Source organism: Pavona decussata, unplaced genomic scaffold (genome assembly GCF_977016875.1).
Source record: "Pavona decussata unplaced genomic scaffold, jaPavDecu1.1 SCAFFOLD_21, whole genome shotgun sequence".
Classification (NCBI taxonomy): Eukaryota; Metazoa; Cnidaria; class Anthozoa; order Scleractinia; family Agariciidae; genus Pavona; species Pavona decussata.
Window position 1 is genome coordinate 155,001 of NW_028145444.1, and position 23,069 is coordinate 178,069.

A 23,069-nucleotide genomic window follows, 5' to 3' on the forward strand; every position below is an offset into this window, starting at 1 on the left:
AACAGATTACGTTAAAAATCACTGTACATGTTTATCGCTAAGGTAAATGACTTCTGATTTCTGTTACAAGTTCACTAGCCTCTTTCTCTTCAAGGTTGAATTAGGGAGATGCAGCTTAATTAAGCTCATACCCGTAGTAATGACTTGTCACCAAAGATGTACAGGGCTGCAGGTTCCCAGCCTTTCTTCATGATAGTTTTGTCCACAAGTTGACCAGAATCAACCTGGTCGGTGAAGTAACCATCTCGCAGAACGACCCCATAGTGGAGTGAGTTGGCACGCGCAGCATTCTTGCTTTTGCCAAGAGGAGTAGCTGCCACTAAACAACATAGAAAAGAGAAATGGCTTCAAGGGAGTTGGCCATCACATGAGGAGTACAGCACAACCAGTAAACTGAGAAATGAAAGCTTCCGAGCTTTTACTTTTGGGTAGGAAGTGGTATTGTTTACTATGCAGTAAAAGGTGGTTTGAATTGTTGAGTCTGTGAACAGGACTTGTGAGTTATTACAATCAATGTACATCACTTGTGACCAGTATTTTTGAATTTTGTCAGTTTTGAACAACACCTGCAAGATTTCAGAGTTGCCGTAGAAATTTCCTAAGTTTATTGATGGTATAAAACTATGGATTTTCATTATGTTACAGTATTAAGTATTTCAAAAAATTGTTTCCCAAGTATTTTCATTTTTTGTTTTCAGTTAATGCATCTTTTTTGGAAAGATTTCCAAAGAAATCTTCAAGATTTCATTCAAATGCCAGACATTACAAAGAGGAATTTGAATGTTCATGTTATTCTTGGAAATACTGGTCATGCGTGATGTAGACGGACTGTAAGGCTTCTTCATTACAAACTTAAAAAACTATTACCACTGAGTTGGTGATTCCCAAGGTACTGTTTGTTCTTAAGAATTTTGAAACCCACTTACCCACAGCCGCCAAGTATTTCTCCTGTTCAGCAGAAGCAGACGAAGATATATGATGACTTGCTACATGGCTCCCACTAACAGTTTTTGTCTGTCTCATAATTGAGCCAATTGTGCTTCTTTCAATGGCACCAGCTCTGAGTAACACCGCTTTGTTGCGCTGGTGTCTCCACACGGCCACAGGGAATCTTCCCTGACGGTGATTCTTAGCTATTCTTAGAATGCTGTCATCTGAGATACTTTGTGGTACTACGACCACTGAAGGATAACTGCGAGAACAAAAGCAGAGTTTGTTGAGAATCTTATCATTATGTGGGTTTATCAACAGAGTTGAAAACTTAAGATAAATTGGCCACCATAATGAGATTTGAGTGCCAACGATTCACTCTGACAAAGGGCTAACACTTGAAATATTAGTACTTGAATCTCTTTACGGTGGCCAATTTACTTTTAGTTACCAACTCTGTTGATAAACCAAACATTTGTTTGCTCTCCCCACCGAGGCAGCACTGCCGTTTCTTAACAAACTAACTCCCTTATCGTTGTGCTTTTGAAAACCTATTAAACAACAGGGTCTTCAGTCTGTCCTTTGATTGTACCAGAAATCTGCTGTTTTTGATTGAGTTCCATTTTGTTGTCAATGTAAAGTTTATGTAGACTTGTGCAAATAAAGCATAAATTTGGCAAATGAATGTTGGCAATGCATACAAATTAGCAAAATGCCTACAATCTAAAGTGGGTAGTATTTGGCTGTCACGTCTTCTTGTAAATAGTTCACCAAGTACTGCTACAAATAGTCCAAGGACTGCAGGCTTACGTTTCAGCTGGGACAGGCCTGCAGAACTTTCCTAATGTCTATTGTCCTGTACAAGGTGCTTAACTTTTGCACCTGTAAATGAAATCCTAACATGCAAGGACTAAAATAAAACTATTGAGCAGTATTTTTTGCATGTTGTACAAGTTAGGAGGTTCTAACTTTTGAGACTGTAGAATGATAAAATCCTCATACATGTGTGATCGCTCAGATGAAAACTACTGAGCAATACTTTCCTGTGGTACTGTTTATTATATGTTAAACAAGGTGGTTCTAACTAATTACGTAATAGTTTATCTATAGATGAATTCCTAATGTTTGACTATTATAATAAAGAGATATAGGGAGGATTTCCCAGTGGTGCTGTATACTACACTATAACCTAGCCAGTTAAATAGTTTAAAGTGTTAATTGTTACCTTCGGCAAGCTGTGTAAGTCACATTCACCATGCATATCCTCCAAGGACCCGCTGATGACTCCTTGGCAATGTTTCCCAGTTTAAGGCGAGAATAATCTCCACAGTACGACAACTTGCTGAGCCTTTCAGCACCATGAACAACAACAGGATCCATTTTGACTGGAATGTCATTAATGTCCAAAACAGAATCATCATCATCAGTGGTTAGTGAACCACTTGGGGATCTCTGGCTGTCAACACCATTTGAATCGGCATTGTGCCGGTGTTTCCGTTTCCGTAGCGAGCCTCTGATTTGGCTCGTCTTGTGCCTTGATGCATTAACAAGTTTGTTCTTTGTTTTTTTGAGAGTTCCTTGTCTCTCGATGTGTTTTTGAATGACAAAAGTTGGCGTCCTTGCAATGCCTTTGCCGCAGAATGCAAATGATCCAAATATTGTGTTGGGTGAACGTCGTCTCTGAAGTTTCTTTCGAAATGTCTCAATGGCTTCTTGTTCAACTTCCTCGTCAAAAACAAGCTTCATCAGCTTATAAAAAGAGAACAACAAATATCCACCTCAGATAGGATTGCAAAAAATTAATTCATTTCTCAATACTTTAACCTGCATTTCTTTGTTTTGATCTTGCAATAACCGAGTTTGAAAAAATGTTTTAACAACTGTAGTCCTAGCAACGTGAACAAACAATGCGACCAAGTAGGACCTAACTCATGATCCATAAATACCAGCACCTTGCTATCATGGTCACTGTTTTTGGCCTGTGTGAGGGGGTGGGGGTGGGGTGTCAATCAAGTTTCACACAGGGAGGCTCTTCACCCTTGGAAGGATTCAGCCAGTTACCCTTTCACATGCCAGCTTTTCTGTAATAATATTAATTTTAATTTATCCTCAAACAGTTGTAAGTCTGGCCTGCCTACCTGCAAGCCAGTCTCTCTTTTTTGCTCAGTTTTTGAATTTTTTAATAAAGTTGAAACTTGAAACTTCCGACCAAAAAGCCTTGTTGATTCAACCTCCCCATTATTACAACCAAATTTTTGCCACCTAACAAAGTCCAACCTGAAAAGTACTTGATCTGAGCTGAATACATTCATGAAGCCATTGTTCCAAGTGCTGCAGATATTGTACTCCAACTTTCTTTTCTTTGATCAGTGAACCGACAGGGAAGCTTCTTGTCACAATCATCTCAGATGCTGACAAACAAAACAAGGACTTGTTACATTGGTTTTCATTTTGTATAAGCATGTTTGATCAACAACATGGAAGAACTATATGCAATGTTCTCAATAAACAGGACATCTGCACTCCAACACCTGATACCGCTGGTCACCTGGCCCCAGTTGTCCAAAGGGTGGACAATTCGCCATCAAGCGGATAAAATGCATTCGTTGGAGTACATTTTACCTGCTGCAAAGCAATTTATTCACTGGATAGAGTTATCTGCTCTTTGAACAACTGGGACCAAACTCAGAACATCAAAATTAATAAATAAATGATATTTGAAAACTACTTTGTTAAAAAAGTATGTTACAAATTAGTTTTTTAAAGTGTGGTGATAAAGGAACAAACTGAACAGCATAACTAACTTGCATCTAAATTTTTCAATACCCTCTGCAGTACTGAAATACAGCCACAGGTTAGACATAAATCTTGAGCAATGAAAGAACAGTATGCGTACACTGAAAGAGAATGGCCTCAGGTGCTATGGAACATGAAGTAGAAATAGACTCACCAAATGGATCTACAGGAGTGCCCTTGAAAATAACTCTGTAGTTCGTCAAGAACACAGCTCCATCTGCCGGCAGTAGACAAGGTCCTCCCTGCTCTCCTCCTTTCCCCAGCTCCCGGCCGTCAGCTATGAGGTATGCACGCAGTCCATCGCTCATCATTTCTTCTCCTTGTAGTAGTGCTGGTCTCATGATCTTGGCCTGCGGTGAGTGACAAACATGGGACAGTCACAGCATGTTGGGATGGGTGGCAGCGACTGCGACTGCGACACCCACTCAGTTTTCCTGACCAATAAAATTAACGAAAAACAGTCACCCCCGAAAATGGTGGCTTTGGGCTTTTTTCTCTTCAGTTTCCCTTAACACTCAAAACTGTCAACAATGACACCCATTTATTTTAACAGCACAGGTTGGGAGGATATGCCATAAAATCAGTGTAGTTACGACAGCTTTTCATATAGTGCAGGTGAAATTTCAACTAGACCATTGGCGATGGTAGTAGTATTAATATTTCAACAAAACAAATTTGTCAAAAGTTTCCCAAGTAAGCAGTCATCTACTGAATGTGACTACATTATTTCAGAAGATCTTGCAATGAATTTCTCCAAGTACTGTGCTCTAATTACAACAAGTTAAATATATTATTAGAGATCACCTTGCAAACTACTGTATCTTGCCTGAAAGGAAGTTCAGCTATGCAAAGTTGCAAATTAAAATGACCCCTTTTAACATCAACCTAATCCAAGGTCAGACTGAAGCCAGATTATCGCAAAGGAACTTGAATTTCTCTGCTGCACCCAATAATTAAAGACAAGCAAAATATAAGTGCACTGATCGCCTTGCAGATCCACCTTTCCTTGACAAAGAGGAAGTTGATTAATTAAATTAATATTTGTTTTCCAATACAACTGGCCCTTCATATGTACATAGCCCTAACCAAGCTCACTTGGCAGATCCCTTCATTAGCACAAACCATTCAACAATTCCACATGGCAAGGTCTAAATAGCATGTTATTAATAATAACATCAATCACTACCTGTTGCTTACCTTTTGAATAGGAGCCAGATTTTTGTACTCACGATACACTGGCTCCAGAGACTCTATGTGCATGGCAACCACTCCTGTTTAACCAAAAACAAAACAACACAATTTTAACACAATTTTGTAATGAATGGAAGCCTGCCTGAGACATTTACAGTGCAACTAAAAAGGTCATGAACATTTAATTACAATAATTTCTGGAAAGTTGAATATTCTGTGACCAATCAGATGTAAGATGAAACTGCAAGAAAAAAAACCACAATTTACAGCTGTAGTCTAGTTCAGTTCTTATTCACTCACCTGGAATCATAGTGTAAAGAGACTTTAAATGTTCCTGACTAATCCCAGCTTCAGTGCCGACACGATCCACAAACCGACTGACAAATCTTGTGACCTGATCAGCAATGGTTCCGCCATCGTCGTCATCCATATAGAGTTCCCATCCCCCACTGTCTGTTATACAACTACCTACTTCACTGCTTCCTGGATTAAGGAAACAATGTGGAATTAAGACTTTTCACACGTGCCACCCTCTGATTTTCCTACCCAAAGTCTACTTAACACTCTAAAGACTGATGCACTTAACACTAAATTAATTGCTGTATCTCCACTTGCTGAATACAGCTAAATACAGTTTAGCCTGTGCAGGTTTTTTATTCTTGAAAAAAGCGATCTGCAATATAAAAAGGATCACTCCTTCCCATCCTTGTTATATGCAACTACTTCTTCAACATCTACATGTAATTGAAAATGGTGGATAAAGCAAGAAAGTAAGATGTGAACTGTGTGAAGTTGAAAACTTATTGTCTAGCATGAAATGACTTACAGAGCTCTTGGCCTAACCAAAGTTCCTTTTATACCAAGGGTTAATGTTCAACTGGTCGTCAAGTATTAAAGACATGTTACATACCCCCAGCCACACCATTCACTATGCTTCCCATGTAGGTACCACTAATAGAACCCTCACCATCCACATGTGCTGCACCTGAAAATAACATCATTAAATAAACTCACGTAGGCTGCAAAACAAATAACTAATTTTCAAAATATAACACGGGGGAGGGGGGGGGGGGGTGAAACAACTGCAATGCCATCCATACCCTACTTCAACGACAGTTTTGTAGCATTCAAGACCAATCTTTCCTTTTATTACTGACACTGTATTTCCTTGAACAAGTGTTCATACTCCAAAGATGCACCCACCCATTCAACCAAAACAGCTAATACATGTAAGCATCTCCCTCCCCTCCCCCTCACTTTCTTAAAAAGTGAGGATATCACAATTTCAGTTTGTTGAAAGATAAAATTATAATAACAAGTGTCCTTAAGCACCCTCCTTTAAATAAGAGCCCCCCCCTCCCCACTTTGGCTAAAATTTGAAATAAGCACCCAGGCGCTTACTTGAATACTATACAGTGTAATAATATTCTTTTTTATACCAAGTTTCAACACAGTGTAATGAAACTTGGTTTAATGATTACACAAAAATCAGCATTAAAGGGGAAGTATCACGAGAATTTGCTGTCATTTCAAAACCCAAAAATGTTTGACTGTTAGCAGAAACAACAAAATAGTTGTCAAGTTTGTTAAAAATTATCACCCCAGTACAATAAAACTGTCGATTAGTGCCTCTGGCCAGAGACAGGGTAGGCCGGTTTCGATTGAAACTTGAAAAATATTAGGCTAATGTTTTTCAAGTTCTCGCATTTTTGTTTCCAAAATGCGCTAGAAGAGATCAGAAGAAGTTTCTTTCAAGAATTGAGTTGATTTTGTAATCCTCTTGTCATTCTAGAATTATTTGGCAGGTGACTGAAGGTCTTATTTCATCATTTTTAACAAAAGATATCAAAAACTCCATGATACTTCCCCTTTAAGGAGAATTAATTTTGAGTTTTGAATTTTGAACTTAAGACTAAAAGAGTAAACAAACCTGTTGCTGGTGTTGGGGCGGGTGGAGGCATTTTCTCACTAGCATCCAAAGGTATCCTCATATACACCATACGATTGGCATAGTGAATTGCCTGACTGTAAACAATGCCTTCCTCGCTGTTAATCAAGGCATCCTTCTCCATCTTGCCGTAGTTAGGCCATTTCCTGAGCTATGAACAGTGAAATTTAAGAGCAATAAATTTGAGATAACATAAAAAATGTTATGATGTCAATCTGTATCTCTGCAAAACAAGGTTAAAAACACCTTGTATTGAAATCACAGCAGACCACAAACCTGCTTAGCAGCAATACTCAGTGCACTTGGAACTGGCTTCTGTTCTGCCTGCACAGGCTGCTCCAGGTCACTGGAACTTCCTGACTCCTTGGGTGACAAGGCAAGGTTGTCCCTGCTCCTTGAGAAGCTGCGATGCTTTACTATGGGTGTTAAGCTGTTGCGTGATACACGCTGTTCCCTTCTGTCTAGAGTGTCTTCAGCGTTTGCCTTTGGAGCTTCTTCATCAACATAAAGTTGCTTGATTTGTGCCTGGACGTCTGTATAAAATGCTTCCTCCCAGAACTGCTGTCGTTCCCAAACTGGGTGATCTTGGACACAAGTGTAGGCAAACTGGATCACACCAGCATTGAGTTTCTGAAAACAAAACATTCATCGTTTCAGCAGTTATCTTTGGATAATTTTGACTGACAATATTACTTACTCTGCAGAACGTGGCTGTGAGAGGCAGAAGAGCTGCAGCGACTGCTGTGTTACTCATACTGGCATCATCCTGAAGACACAAAAGACAATTTTAACAATACTCTCAGTGCTAAAACAAAACATTACTCACTGCGGTATTAATTTTTTTGTCACTTTTGTTATGGTAAAGAACTCTTACAAGTCTTTGCATTAACCATTTTGCTCAAAAATTCTTGTGGTGGGGATCAAAGTTTGATCCTTGTGGCTTGATCCATGAATTTACAGTGCAACTAACAAAAGCATGAACATGTAGAATTCTTTCTTGAATGTTTATTGTTCTGCGACCAATCAGAGATGAGGTCCAACCACAACCTAAAATGATTAGTGTTACAGCCTCTGGTTCACTTCTCTCGTAGTGGTTTCCTTTCTAAACACAATATGAACCTTCCAGAAACAATAATAAATTATAATTATAGTGTAGTTTATTGTAGTGTTCTTGGTTTCATTAGGTGGACTGTAAGTTTGTTTGAAATTGAGGAACAAGACCAGGAAACCAGTCTCCTCAAAATGTGCTTTAAGCCCTAGCATGTACTACCTGTGGGAGAAGTTCCTGGTTCAAAGAAAATGAATAAACAAGCTGATCTGACTGTTCATGAATTCAGAGAATGACCTGAGGATCAAGTCCCTGTAGCCAGTCTTAATATATAAACACAAAAATAAACTTGACCCTCTAAAGCCGCTGTTACACGTTGAAGCTTTTAGCTGAAACTTGTGTGCAACGGCGCTGTGAAACAAGTTTCAGCAGGCGTTGCACCGTGTAACATGGTCGGTTTCATTAAACGTTTTCACACTTCCATTGCAAGACAAGTTTCACGAAAAGTAGAACTGCTTTCTACTTCTGCAATGCCTCACAACGGTCGCAGTGGTGAAAGAAAACAAGAGTTTCACCGTGTAACACCACTTTGTGAAACTGGTCTCGTTCGCCGTTGCACACAAGTTTCAGCTAAAAGTTTCAACGTGTAACGGCGGCTTAAGAATCCATTTTTAAACTGTGAAATTACACCACCAAAGATTGTTTATCCCTTACAAATAAAATAGAATCTAAACAACAAACCTGCAACGCACTGTTCATAAGTCTCACAACTAAGTCAAACTGGTCGTGTTCCAGGAGCGATCTGTTCTGTTTGACTCTGAGAGAAAGTTCATGGCACAAAGCTAACTGGGCTCCTTTAGACTTCAGTGCTCGAACAACTGATGGGAGAGTCTGTTGAGGAAGTAGATTAAATAAATGTTCAATTGCAAAAGTTTAAACTCGTCTCCAACAAATGAGCTTGGGAACAGGTGCCTGAGAGGTGGTGGAGCCGGACAGAACTCTGGAAGCAAGGAGGTATCCATGGCAACCCTGCGAACAGCAACCACCAGACACCATCACAGTACACTGAACAATTTAGTGGAATACCTACCTAATACTTACCATGGAAGAGGGTGGGAGGGCACGAGAGCCAAAAAAACACAGTGAAAAGGACTGCACAACTGCAGCTAAGCAATAGCAAAGGGCAAATGACTTTTAGATGAGCAGTGCCACAAAGACAACTGCATGCAAGTGTCACAGAGTGTCCCTGCTAGAACTCCTGCCCCACCCCTGTATACAGCACACAACAAGACCGCTGACCAGCATTGTCAGGAGATTAACCTTGCCTAAATTTCATTTAGCCACATAAATAGAGTGGCTCCGCAGAGAGAAACTTAAAGAGGTACCTCTTTCAGTATTTTCTTTGGCAGAGATGCTCAGTACAATGTGGAATAATATATTGTTATTGACTTAGCTTAACGTCAAGGAAAAGCCACTGCTTTGAACATGAGTGCTAATGATATGAGAAAATATGTGCTGTAAGGATATGTGCAAAGCAATTTAATGGAATTATCAGAAGCCCACAGAACCCCAATGCATATGTTTATCTCTGATTTTGGTCATACAAGGTATTATTTTAAAAATCCTTCTATGCCACAGGTCCCCAACATTTTTTTCTACAAATAACATTCACATGAAAGCAGTTACAAATACCTTTCTAGCTTCTCCTATCTTGTTGTCAAAGATGTATGCCACACAGTCCCTCAGCACCTCCAGCTTCCGACTTGGAATATAATGCTGTTGCCGACTTGACACTGCATTTGATGGCACAACACAGGGTTCAGCACTTTTGACTGTGTAAGGTGCTGCAATGTTCTCTTGCTGGTCTATGTACTGGCTGATATCAGATTCACTTAGCTCAGGAAACACAAGCTTACTGCGCAGTTCAGCTTCATCCGATGAAACCAAAGGTTGAATGTTGTTTTCTGCTGTATCACAAGAAGGTTCCTATAATACAACGAACACACACAAACAAACATAAGTTTGGTAAAGTATTCACTGAAAAGATGTACCATAACACCACCTACTGCTAATGTAACTTCATCAAGACCTGTAGAAAGAGGTAGCCCATCCCATGCCAGAATAAGGAGGAAGAGGAGGAGGAGGAGGAGGAGGCCCCTATCACCCCTCCCCCCTCCCCCCCAAAAAAAATCAACAACAAACAACTGCTGCAACAACAGTAAAGTAATTATAATAGAGTTGTTTGTGTTATAATGTATTACAATGTAATGGCACTTACATTTTCATAGAGCTTCTGAGCCAGCTGTTGAATATTGGCCTGTACCTCAGCATCCATACCTCCTTCACGATTCAGAATGCTGTCAATCTCAACAGCCAGCTGAAAAAACAAGCAATAATTAATTATTAATAACAACTCAGAATGTAACAGACTGCTGCTATTTTGAGGACGGCCCACACAGGTCAGCATACAAGACCACACAGACATGTAAAACTTTAGCTTTGATGGGATACTTAAGATTTGAACAAAGCAGGGTTGAACTTCTGAAGTCAGGCTCCAGATTTAAGAATGGAGTCTTCTTTTGCTACTACGCATATGTTCTGCACCTCTCACGATGGTCTGAGAATGTCTTATTTCTTAAGGAAGATGCCTACTAATTGAAAGGTATTTTTACAAGTGTGGTTTATGATTATGCAGAAAACAAAGATCTTAGCTAGGGCTATTGGGTGCAACCATGCATTTTCAGAGAAAATTAAGCCTTAGTTTGGAAAAAAATATCATACATTGAACATTTTTGAAACTATTGTTACTTACTAGTTATCTCTTAAACATACACGGTTAACTCCAATTTTCTTTTTGGATTCAACCAGCTCTTGCTAAGACCTGCTTTTTCTGCATAGCCATAAACTGTGCAAAAGTACCTCTGTATTAGGAGTCAATGTCCTTAAATGCATGGCTATCATCAGATTATAAATCACATCACTTCCAGTTACCTGGTCAAACAGATCACAAGTTCTATAAGGAGGACCACGGCTTGCCACAAATGACAGAAATGAAATGCTCTCTAAGACCTGACAAAGCAAACAATAAATATATTACAAAAAAATTCAACATTTTTCTTCTGAACAATGACGGCATAAGCTAAGCAGAATTTCACCAGTTCAGTGATATATTAGAGTGCACAGTAAACATTCCACAAAAAAGCAACAGATTGCTGAGTTCTTTGCACTCCTTTTTCTATTCCTCCAGGTATTACAAACTTGCCACTATGACTGCAAGAATGCCTTTGAAAGGAGGGGAACCCTGAATTTTTGTGCATTTGTAACATTAACAGAAATGCAGTCCTCTAACATTTCTTTTCTCACAACAAACCTAAAACATAATTAAAATAAAAGGTTTCAAAAGATGTTCAATCACTGTATGTGTACCTTAGACAAGAATGCGTCACCAACCATGCCTCTGTACTCAAGGAAAGAAACCTACAGGAAAGTTAATTTACAATTATGTCATCAAGGATCTCTGCAACACTGCCATGGCAAAAATAATAAGAAGAAAATACCATTACATTAAGTTATTGTCAGATGCACCTAAGCATTTGGATACCACAACTTATAACACATGATGTTAAGTTGGTATCAAACAACAGATACTCTGCCAATGAACATAAAAATCAACTAATAATAGTGGACGAACTTTGCATATACACCAAACAGTCTGAAGTTTTAGCATTCAAATGAATTTTGCGCATTGGTATTAAAACAAAGTAAAACAAAGTAAACTTATTTCTGCCCAACGGTTATGATGTCATTATAAGTCTGCTTACATTGCAATGCACATTCAAATGATTGATAACAAAACACTCGATGTGTTACACCCAGCATGGCTTCAACTTAGATTTAGGCTCATGCTAATTTTCTCATTTTTTTATTGCATGTTTTCATTTTACCATCATCACTGACCAACTTTTGACACCCACACTACACCCAGCACCTTGCCAACCCTTTCAGCAGGATTTCTATCAAATGTGCTCGGGATCCTGCACCCACTGACCTTGTTGAATGTTATAACAGGCTTAGGGTGGATTCTGATAAGAGTCAGACATGACCGATAGCCAGAAAACATTTGGGCAAGCATCCTTATGAACACAGCACGTATTTCCTTGTCCTGCAAGATAAAGCAAATACACTGTTAGTAATACTTTCACTGTCTTGAAAATAACAAAAAAAATTGACAATATCAAAACACTCATTTATAATAATTATCGACAAAATGATAATAATAATAATAATCATAATAACAACAACAACAACAACAACAACAATAATAATAATAATTGCGTTCGACGTGGGAAGAATGCTTCCTAATACAGATTTGAGTCGAGATTTTATGGGAGTTGTCGTGGATGGGTCGATGGGTCTTAAGACGCACATCTGGCATCCCCCGCAAATTTTTTTGCAGGGGCGTATGACATCACAAAGGAGAGAGAGCCTGGGATTGAGATCATCTAACACACTCCCTAATCTTTGATTATTATTAGTAATAATAATAATAGAGTGGTTTTCAATTGAGCATTGAAAGTTAATTTGTTTTTGCTTTGGTTTTAGTTTACTGGGTTGGCAAAATTTACACAATTTTCTCAAACAAAACGAAGCCATTTTCCAAAATTAATCGTGTCTTGGTTACATGTGTTTTCCCATGCTTGACACTGGTTACATGTATTTGTTTCAAATTTTGATTGGTTCGTTGCTCTGTTTACACCTGTTGTGATTGGTCAGTTTTGGTTTTATGACACTCAATTGAAAACCGCTCAAACATACCCACCTGAAGCACTGGAAGAGATGGCGAGGTCGGTGTCTGAAAAGCACAGTCTGCTGTCACAAGTTGAGGATGTAACACCTGGGAAAATGAAATCAAAGGGTATAACAATATCCATAGAGTCAATACCCCATCCACACATTAGCACTGAAAGCAACTGCAACAGTAATGTGCTAAAAATGTGCAATTTTGACAAGTTTTGCATTTTTGGTCACTTTTGCAAATCAAGCAAAATTATTTTGATCACAATTAATTGGCCATTGCAGCCAATTCAGTTGAATTTGATTGTCCCAAATTTAGTCAAACCTGCCAGTTTTACCACCTCTGACAAACAGAAGTTAACTTTCATCAAATTGTCAATTTCACTATTCCATGCATCTCTTGGTCCCTCCAAAAAATGCAACTTTTTTTATTTTTCAACTCTTGGGTCAAACTTGTGGTTAGTGTAACGACCGTTCTGAATTGTTGCTAAGTTTTTTCAAAGCTAGTGTTAAGGGTTTGAGATCTCTAGTTGGACAGACTTACCAAGGTTAATTCATGTCTTGCTCTGCTCATAAAGGGTTCTGGCAAACAAGCTAGGTTGACAGCATCAGGGATGGAGACATGCCCTCCATCAATATCCACAAGAATTACATCAGCCTGGAATGCAAGACAAGGAAGGTGAAGGTTAAAGTTACTCACCCCTGGAATTGTGCCACCCTATCATGAGAGCGGAGAGTGAGTGTCTAAGGACTTGTCCACTCATCCTCATTGTGTCTATATGGTACATAAGACCTCAGCTAAATAGAATATCCTCCAATAAATTCTTAATTTTTAACTAATTATTAGTTTGACTCACCAAATCCGGTGCCACATTATCTTTGTAGTTTTCATGTACTCCCATAATGTACGGTGTTGGTGCACTCAAGAAATCAAGCAAGGCAGCAGGCAGAATTGGAATGAACACATAACTATGGAACAACATGAATATGAAGTATTAGAACTACATGAATGATGTAAGGTTCGGCTCTACAAGGCAAAGGACACAGTATAAGGGGCACCGTTACATCGATTTTGCTGTATTTTGGTCATAACTCCTAAAATGGTTTGACGAAAAACCATTTTTTAAACATGAAACTGCTCTTAGAACACCAGAAAGAAAATATTACGGGATTTGTCAAAGGGAGACCTAACTGTTGTCAGTTTTTAGAGACTTCTCTAAACTGACACAAGAAGAACTTGAAATATTGGCCAATGTTTTAAGTTACAAGTTACAATCTATTTCCATCCTAGCCATCCACAGCCAAAGATGAATAATACTAGTTTCTATACACTAGTAGGATTATTGTTAACAAAACTTAACCATTATTTCAACGATTCCACCGATTCAAATATGTTTTTTGGCCACTGAAAATGACACTAAATAGGTGACGCTGCCCCTTTACTGGTCTCCATATTATTTTTCATGGAATAAGTTGGGAGAATTTGTTTAAACATCAGTACATTGATGATCATTTTCTTTATTCTCTCAACCTGCATGTTTAATCAGGTGGTAACATTGTGAGGAGAAATTGTATGATGATCACAAACATAAACAAAAGGTTTGATTAATTCTCCTGTTAAAAAGTGTTTTTAGACACTGCCTACCTGAACTTCAGTGGATACATCAATGCCAGCATGGCCTGAGTGGCGTGAGTCAACTGTGAATAACTGCTTGAGTAAAACAATATTTTGTTTTCTGTCAAAGCTGCACAGAACAAAGCCAGCATGTTGTGGATACCTGTTGACAAAATTTGACCACAAAATATTTATTTTTTGTCAGTATTAACTGCTTTTAATTTAGTACACTTCTCAGTTTTTCGTCTCAGACAGGTATGTGGTATTTAAACCATTTTCCATCTACACCCAAATTTCATTGTCATATCACAGCCATGTCAGGGCTGTTAAGCAACAAGTGTCCTAACTATTATTGGAGTATAAAAGGCTACTGTTTGGAAACAGTAGATGGGATTCATCGTACAAGTAGCTCACAATATTTCTAAAAGTGCAATACCTAAAAGCAATGTTGCAATAAGCACATAACAAACATGTTACTCTGTGTAAGAAAATCATAATTTACCTAGCTGGTTGAACAGGATGGCAACTGATCTGCCGGTCACTGGAAGTGTCTCAGATGCAGGTGGTGACAGTGTCTGCCGATCACCAGCTCCCATGGAAAATGTCATCTTGGGTCCACCAGGTGGCGGAACTTGGACAAAGCCCAAGATGCAACCAACCAGTCCTTCCAAAGATTTTGTGTTTCCCGACAGGAATGATAAATAGATGGTTGTAAGGCAGTTCTGCAATTAAACATTATTACATCAGCATGATATATACAGTACACAATGTCTTACTCCTATGTACTGGCCCTTTTAAAGCAACATTAGGAGAACCTATGTCCCAAGGACTTGACAGGAGCCAAGAAACAGTGGGAAAATAGGAGTCCTGAAAAATCTGCCAAGGCTCGTCACCCGCACAAGTTTACATGACTTGTGCATGATGTACAGTGGAATACCAATTTTTCGAAACTCTAAGGGAAACTGAACTTGGTTGGAAAAAACCAGGAGTTCCAAAAATTAAAGGCAAAAATCTGACTGAAGCAAATCCAAGGGAAACAACTTTTCGTCCGGAGAATCAGGAATTTTGTAAAATCCAGGGTTTGAATAATCAAGATTCCACTGTATCTCTCTACAAAAGAAACCGATACAGAAATTGGAGACTTATGCATCCAGTACAATTTACAAGGACAGCTGCCCCTGTTGCTGCTGCTGCTGCTGCTGATGATGATGATGATGATGACAACGACAATAATGATATATACAGCAACAATTATCACGCTAGACCCTTGGGACTTAAAAATACTGTCCAGAATTACGGAAGCACAGAACGGAGAGATCTGAAAAAGTTATGGTTAAAAGCCATGTTGTGCAGAAGTCTAACAAACAAATCACACATTGCAGTGGACATTCAAAGCATTCACAATAAGGTCAATCCTTCAAAACCAGCCACCAGGGCTTGAATATACATTGAAGCAAACTAGCAAGTATACACACCTTTAAGATGTCAAAATAACTTGCTCTTGAAACAAGGACCAAGCATTTAGGAGCAAAAATCTCCATTGCAAAGTCTTCTGCATTAACAGAGATCCCAGGTACACCATCAGAGAATCGTTTCTCCGACTGGGAAGAATCTGACTGACTCCCATCCTTAGCTATATCCTTGCTAGTTTGCTTCGCTGCTTTTATCTTGGACTTTGTTGGAGTGCATTTTTCATAGAATGTGAAACAGGCACAATATCGATGGTCCCCTTCCATGTCCGTGAAAACGGCAACAAAGAAAGTTGGTGGTCTGTAGTAATTCGAGTAATTCCATCCTCCAGGTTGGCAAAACTAGATGAAAATAAGAGAATGATGTAATACTCAGTGAGTGACACAGCCATACTCAGAAAAAAGAAAATCTGAGTGCTCCTATCAGGAGTCGAACCTAAGACCTTTCGATTACTAGTTGGATGCTCTACCACTGAGCAAAAGGAGACTCGTGGGAGCTAAGGCCATTAAACTAGGTTCAAGGGACAAACATCCTGCTAGAATTGGAATGCCATGTGTGGCATATGAGCAATGGAATGAATGTGAAAATAAATTACTTCAATTCTAATTCCTCTTCACTGCGTTAGACGAAATCAAGCAAACTCGCTTCTGGTAAAATCTTATTTTCAAATGTGAGCAACAATAATAATTATTAAGGATACACAATCCCAATGACTGGTGATATAGGATGCTTTACAGAGCAAAATTCAACTTAAAAAAAAAACAAGTAAAATTTGACAGCAACAAAAATTAGCACCACTGGAAAAATGCTGAATAAATTTTTAGATTAAATGTCATTGTACAGAATTCAGTTAAAAGACTAAAACATTAAAACTTGTTACATAACTCCTGGATTGCCTCCACAAGGAAAAGAGGAAGATATATAGTTCAGTCATTTTGTGGAGAAAATAGTTATGTCATTCCTGGGCCAAAAGGAATAACCCCTGACTTTAGCATGTAAAGGATTTACAACTATTTACTATTTTACAACAATTTACTATTTCACAGAGTAGAACAAAGAATTTCTTTGAGCACTCATTTCAATGCTCTGCTCCTAGACAAAATAAAAATCTTAGACTAATGCATGCAAACTACAGTGCACTTAACGTAATATAGAATATTGATGACTGGAAGTATTTGTGGCAAATCGATCATGACCGAAATAAACAACCACGCAAGATACAAGCTAATAAAATCTTAGGAATGTGATAGAATGACGACTCTTTATTTTGGTGCACTGAGCTTCTCACATGATCAACGCGAATTTCGAAGGTACAGTTTTATAACCAAGGATTAATTAAATGTAAACAAAGCGGGGTAAATATTGTACCTGGACGCTAGACGAATAATGAAAATGTCCGTTTAAAATTCATGCACAGCAGGAAAAGAATCCAGTCGGCTTTACTTTAACAATAATTTACAAAACTAGCAGAGGAAAGTTTCAATAGCGCCCCTGTGCTCTTGCAATACAAAAATCAGCGAATTTATGCATACTGAACTGTAGGATAAGACATACAGCGACGATTACAACAAGTTAAGTCGCTTAAGGTAAATGGAGAGTTGTAACATCCAATATTTCTCCGCAAACACGTTAAAATACATAATAACTTGAGACTTCTTAATCTTGTCTCCAAGTGTTACGTGAAAACCACGGTCATGGCGATGCGATTGTATAATTCTTAATTCATCTTTAAAGGCCTCGTAGAAGTCAAAGACTATTAGGCCAGCGAAATCGAAAGCAAAATTATCATTAAATGTCATTGTAGCATTATTACGCCAACCGATCAATAGACTTCGATTCTGCTCAAAGGCTTGAAAAATTCCACCCATAAAAGTGGTCACAAACACAGCATAAAGGAAAGGTCGCTTCTGTTACTTTCCGCTCTAGAAAGGCTTCTTTTGTTCCTTCAGCTTATGGCTACGACAATGATAAATCTAGAAGAAAGCGGACTTGAAGCGAAAACTTACAACAAAACGAATTGTAAAGATTCGCAAAGCGATTTAGACCGCTTCCGCGAAATTACACGACAGTTTATCCACCACAACAACCTCTACCGGCTTTCATCAAAAATGAGCACGCTTACCAATTCAATTCCTTCTGGGAAGGTTGCATCTTTGCGGTCTTTACTTGGGAAGCGCTGAATCACCTTTCCTTTCACTTCTTCTAAAAAATTACAGCGATAGAAACTTGGTAAGAGAGCCGAGAAACTTCCACAGGCGTGAAATGTTTGCACAACATTTCTAGCTACCAAAAACGTAACCGAGAGCAACCAAAACCCTTCTTACCATTCTTTGAGTCCCTGTCTATTCCACAAACGACAAAATAATCTGCAAGACGGGACATTTCGGGAGCTGGAATGTCATGTAGGCAACCATATCCATACACCCTTTCGTTTGGACGCCATTTTGGATTGGGCTGCACGCATGCGCCACAGCCTCGACTTGGGAAGGTGTGGCACACAAATGGAAAACTTCAAGGCGTTTGAATAAAAGGGTGCTAAATTAATTGCCAGCCGACGAATGCTTTTACATGTAATTTTTTTTAGTCTGTTTAATAGAAGTGATATTAAGGGAAAATTAGTGCCTTGAAATGTCCGCGTATGTCATAGGGGCCAAAGGTCCATTTAGCCCTGGGAAATGCCCACATCACATGAAAGGGGGAAAGGGAAGACTCCTCAGGCCTTGTGTCATCTAAATGCATCTTTTTAATTTCCAAGGTTACGATCTGCCCGTTACAGATAAAGGCAAACTGCAACAGAAGATTATTTTAGGGACAATCTCTGTTTTAAGGCCTCCAGTCCTTGGCCCCTGAGTCGGAAGTAAAAAGCCAAACATCTCCAAATATATGGTGCATTATTTTCTGGTGAACTGAGGTGAATATAATGTGATTGGTAAATAATATTATATCATGAAGCATAGTGGTGTAGATAGATAGACACCTTTATTTAAAGAGGGTTGCTCCTTCACTGTAGACTTTCAACTGGAAGCTGGTGTCCCATCCTACAGGAATAAAAATACTTTCCAGTTGTTTCTTGATGGACTCTGGCAATATGGGCAGCGGATATTGTACTGTTTGTGTAAATGATTGTTGATGATTTACAACTCAGAGATGAGAAAAAATGGAAACAGAAGTAGTTTTGGGGATCATAGGAGCCCTTGGAACAATAAAGAAAGGACTGGATTATAAATCATCTATATTTGAACTACCATACTAGCCCCAGTTGTTAAAAAAGCAGATAATTTTATACAGCAGATAACTCACTATCCAGCGGATAAGATGTATTTGGTTGGAGTTCATTTTATCTGCTGGATAGCAATTTATCCAAGCCCATGGAATAGAGTTATTTGCTCTTTGCACAACCAGGGCCTGGGTTATATCGTAATGCATGTGCACTTCCAGAAAATATCCATACTAACCCCTCAGAAGGTTTTTTTGTTTTGCATCCCCCATCCCCCAGGAAATTCCAGTGAAGTCTCATACTTTGCTTCTAAAATTTTGACTTTTAAGACCCCCCTCCCCCTAGGAATTTATGATGACCTTCCATGGATAGGTATGGATTTTCTTCTGGAACTGGACAATAGTTAGAAAGAAAATTATTTTATAGATAGAGAACATGAGACAGAATTATGCATTTTCCAACAACAAAATACATCTGCATTTGGATAAACACAATAAACAAAACTATAGATAATTATATAAACTATTTGTCCTTCATGTCACTGACGTGACACATGACACAAGTCTTTTAAAATAATTCAATAAGCAATACTATTATACTTTCCAGAAATTAATTCTGTGGCAACAGTAAGGGTGAGATCAAGAACCAGGAGAGCACAAGTGGTAACTGAGAAAAAATGGAAACTGTGGGATGATGGAAAGTGGGGACATTTTTCAAAATATCACATAGTATTTCAAAACAGTAAAATCACAAAGAATAAGAGGGCAGGAACCCAAACATCACACAGAGGGAGGCAACTACTTAGTGCGTTTAATCTTTATCACTCACTCACTCACTCACTCATCCTCTCTACAGGTAAACTAACCATCATCATAGATACTCTGGTACCTTTTAGGGGATAAACAGTTAAAAAAATGTCAGGAAATAAAACTACTTGACAGGATTGGCACCTTTTGAGGCTTATAATAGGGCAATGCCCATGATAGGTGCTGGTACCTTGAGTGCATTAGTTTAATCCTTTAAGCCCCAATTGTAACCAACATCAAATTTCTTCTCACAATATCACTACTTGAACAAAGATATAGGTGATGAGAATTAAGGCTATGAACAGCAAAGATAAAATGTCTCCATATTTAAACAGATTCTTTCGCTCCTGTGATCCTCATATACTTAACATAAGAGTCTCCTTGGGTGGGGAGGCTGGGAGTAATAAGAAGTGGGTCTTTTAAATACTCTGCTAACCCTCTCCCCCCCCCCCACCTCCTGTCTTAATGAACATCTCACAAGAAGGAAGCATTCAACAACAATGTTCAAACAATCAAACCTCAACTATAACGATTATTGTAAATTTAATTAGGGTTTATTTTAATACTATTTGTTTTATTAAATTAACCATGCACAACTACTTGACTCTTGAAAAGATCTTCTAGTAAGACAAGTGTCTGCAAAGCTGCCTTCACACTGTCAGCATCATTATCACTTTGCACAACCGTCTTCAACCAATCATGAAGCTCGAACAGTTCCCCAGGGGCATCACTCAACAGTGTTGATGATGGAACAGAAACTGCAACCATGGCCTGTGCAAAGATCAGTGCCTGTCGTACAAATGGCTCTTGGTGATACTTCAATGCCCATGTAAATTCAAGCAGTGCTGTCCCCATGTTTCTTGCAGCAGGTGTTTCCTTGGCTGCGTACATGATTATTCCAAGAGCGTAGACAAGCCGACCAAGAACAAGAGTATCATCGCCCAGGAGATCTAACGTGTTCACCTTGCTGTCAAAGTTTTTCATCAGAGGAAAAAAGAAGAATCCAGCTACAGCAGCAAACTTATTAGCGACAGCTTTAGTTTGTGGCTTGGAGGGTCCCTTGGCAAACCTTTTTGTTTTACTGTCAATCCGCTCTTGTACAATCTTCTGCCACTCTGGAACACCTTGTGTGGATTTAAAGTCACCTGCTTGGGGGATTGGAAATTTTCTTGGCACAGCTCTTGTTTTATTGATTTCTGTTGGAGCTGAGAGCTGCTGCGCTGCATCAGCTAAGACATTCAACATGTCCATCCTCTGCTGCAGATTGTAATTAGGAGCAAAAAATTCCTCTGTCAAATAGCATGCAATCTGTTGGGGGCACCTGATGGTGATGGATACCATGGCATTATGGCGCAATTCACAAAACTTATCAGTTGAATACCTGTCCTGAAGGTGAAGTAAAACTTTGACTAATTCAGTGCAGACATCTTCAAGGTCATCCAAGCCAGCATGAACAAGCTTCTCTACATTTCTCAAGGACGCTTCTGTCTTAGAAGGGTCTTCAGATGCGAGAAGACCTTCTATGCAATCACGTAAATACTTGGGTGAACTGGACGCACTGCTTGTACCATCTTCCTCGTCAAGGTCATAGGGCAACAACTCATCATCATTGTTGTCGTCATTCTCTTGAACTTTCTTCTGGGTGGAAGATTTTTCATTTGAAGTTTCATTAGTTTCTGGTTTTTCAGTTTTTTCAGAATCACTTTTTTGCTTTTTTCTCTCTTTTCCTGCTTTTTCTGTATCACTCCTCCCATGTGAACCTTTAACCAGCAACTTCAGTAATTCCGTCTCATCATCTTCGGTGTATTCAAAGTTAAGTCTGTCTCCATTAGGTTCAAGGCTAGCCGTGACACATTCGGCAACCACCATACCAAGGCGGCGCACCTTTTCCAGTGAACTCTCCAAATGACTTTGCACCCCAACCAACAACTTTGTGAGTATTGCATGTTTCTGTGCTTTCTTTTCATCAGTATTCAAACGACCAAATGAAAGAACAGCAGCACAAGTTATATAAAAGTGCTGATCATAAGTTGTATGCTTTATGGCACTTTTATCACCCCATACATCAAAGAGCTTATAAAGTGTTTCTACTAGTAAATGCCGCCGCTTGCATCCAGATAAATAACCGATGATGTTGTACAGAATGCCGATATTAGAGTAACTTCGCATCAACAGAAACTTTGTAGTGAACAAGTACTTTAGTTTGGAGTTGATAAGAATTGAGCCACCAAAGAGTTTAGCTATTAACATGGGATTGCTAGCCACTTTCAGCATTCCTTCTGCGACATGCTCCATGGTGTTGTCTGGGACACAAGTGATCAGTCGTGCACAAATTCTATTCCACAGTGGACTTGTCGTCAACCACTTCTCTAAAGCTGGTAACAAAATAGCAAATGTTTTCTCTGCTTGCCCAGCCATGCAGATCCGACCAATCAGTTCACCAAGAAACTTAAAAGAGCAATCATATGACATTGATAGGTTTTCATGCAACTTCTCAAGTGCTGCAAGGATTTGATCGGCAACCATTTTGAAATAAGGCTCAGGGTAAAACAGTGAGCTGCATTTCAGCCTCAGCTTGTTTGCCACTCTCTGGGGGAGTGATACTACGAGGGTTATCAGCTGTCCCCATAACTTGCTCTCAAACTCAGACTGACTGGATTTCAGAGAACCATTTGCTGAGGACCTTGGCACTCGACACTGTTGTACAAACAAGTCAACCAGTCTTCCTTCAGCACAGAAGCTCTCGAGCAAGGACACTACCACTTTAGCGTTCTTGAGATTAGTGGTCTGCTTGGAAAGTGCATCCCCCAAAACAAGTAAGCTGTCGTGAGACGGGCCTCGAAGAAAGAACACATCAAAGAGGTCTCTTTTTTGTTGCTCGCTGAAACTACTGTAAAAGCCAACCAGTGGTGTAGAAAGAATAAATTCAGTGAACCTTAAGAAATGATTATTTACAAACTCGGTCTTCAAAACGGGTCGTTTGGCCAGAGGAACTTTCGCTGGCTGAAGAGATCCTCGTAAAAAGAGTTCCACTATGTCGGTTAACGGTTCGATCACTTCGCTCGAGCTAGAAGTACTTGCAAGAATGTTTTGACGTTCACGAACAAATCTTCGGACCTCGCATGGTACGTCTCCATCCAAATGCTGCTCCATTGCCAGAAATAAACCAAGCTTCTTTCCGGTTATCGGAAAGACTGCTTGTCCGCCATGTTGAATTTCACGCGTTTTGCATTTCGCGAACACTGCATTCTGGG

The 23,069-nt window shown here is 39.2% G+C and overlaps 2 protein-coding genes across 3 annotated transcripts in view; both read right to left on the reverse strand.

Moving 5' to 3' along the window:
* The window catches only part of LOC146486038 (myotubularin-related protein 13-like), a 37,046-nt gene extending 18,773 nt beyond the window's left edge, over positions 1 to 18,273 (reverse strand). Inside the window, exons 1-25 of one of the 2 annotated variants that reach the window (XM_085097591.1) lie at positions 18,117 to 18,273; positions 17,915 to 17,994; positions 15,798 to 16,133; positions 14,825 to 15,044; positions 14,353 to 14,485; positions 13,565 to 13,676; positions 13,252 to 13,365; positions 12,733 to 12,807; positions 11,962 to 12,075; positions 11,340 to 11,390; positions 10,905 to 10,982; positions 10,192 to 10,290; positions 9,606 to 9,899; positions 8,655 to 8,804; positions 7,563 to 7,631; positions 7,142 to 7,495; positions 6,848 to 7,016; positions 5,828 to 5,902; positions 5,218 to 5,400; positions 4,924 to 4,997; positions 3,881 to 4,076; positions 3,208 to 3,341; positions 2,156 to 2,679; positions 927 to 1,192; positions 132 to 319 (exon numbers count right to left, since the gene is read on the reverse strand). In XM_085097591.1, the coding sequence (XP_084953717.1) occupies positions 132 to 319; positions 927 to 1,192; positions 2,156 to 2,679; positions 3,208 to 3,341; positions 3,881 to 4,076; positions 4,924 to 4,997; positions 5,218 to 5,400; positions 5,828 to 5,902; positions 6,848 to 7,016; positions 7,142 to 7,495; positions 7,563 to 7,631; positions 8,655 to 8,804; positions 9,606 to 9,899; positions 10,192 to 10,290; positions 10,905 to 10,982; positions 11,340 to 11,390; positions 11,962 to 12,075; positions 12,733 to 12,807; positions 13,252 to 13,365; positions 13,565 to 13,676; positions 14,353 to 14,485; positions 14,825 to 15,044; positions 15,798 to 16,133; positions 17,915 to 17,994; positions 18,117 to 18,174 (4,146 nt within the window). In that variant the 5' untranslated portion in view covers positions 18,175 to 18,273. The remainder of the gene's footprint in view (positions 1 to 131; positions 320 to 926; positions 1,193 to 2,155; positions 2,680 to 3,207; positions 3,342 to 3,880; positions 4,077 to 4,923; positions 4,998 to 5,217; positions 5,401 to 5,827; positions 5,903 to 6,847; positions 7,017 to 7,141; positions 7,496 to 7,562; positions 7,632 to 8,654; positions 8,805 to 9,605; positions 9,900 to 10,191; positions 10,291 to 10,904; positions 10,983 to 11,339; positions 11,391 to 11,961; positions 12,076 to 12,732; positions 12,808 to 13,251; positions 13,366 to 13,564; positions 13,677 to 14,352; positions 14,486 to 14,824; positions 15,045 to 15,797; positions 16,134 to 17,914; positions 17,995 to 18,116) is intronic. The other variant, XM_085097598.1, reaches the window with a different exon arrangement.
* Positions 18,274 to 19,462: 1,189 nt separating this feature from the next.
* LOC146486040 (telomere length regulation protein TEL2 homolog) lies at positions 19,463 to 23,037 on the reverse strand. The gene has a single exon (XM_085097608.1). The coding sequence runs from the start codon at positions 22,966 to 22,968 to the stop codon at positions 20,398 to 20,400; it is 2,571 nt and encodes an 856-aa protein (XP_084953734.1). The 5' UTR covers positions 22,969 to 23,037; the 3' UTR covers positions 19,463 to 20,397.
* Between the last annotated feature and the right edge of the window lie 32 nt (positions 23,038 to 23,069).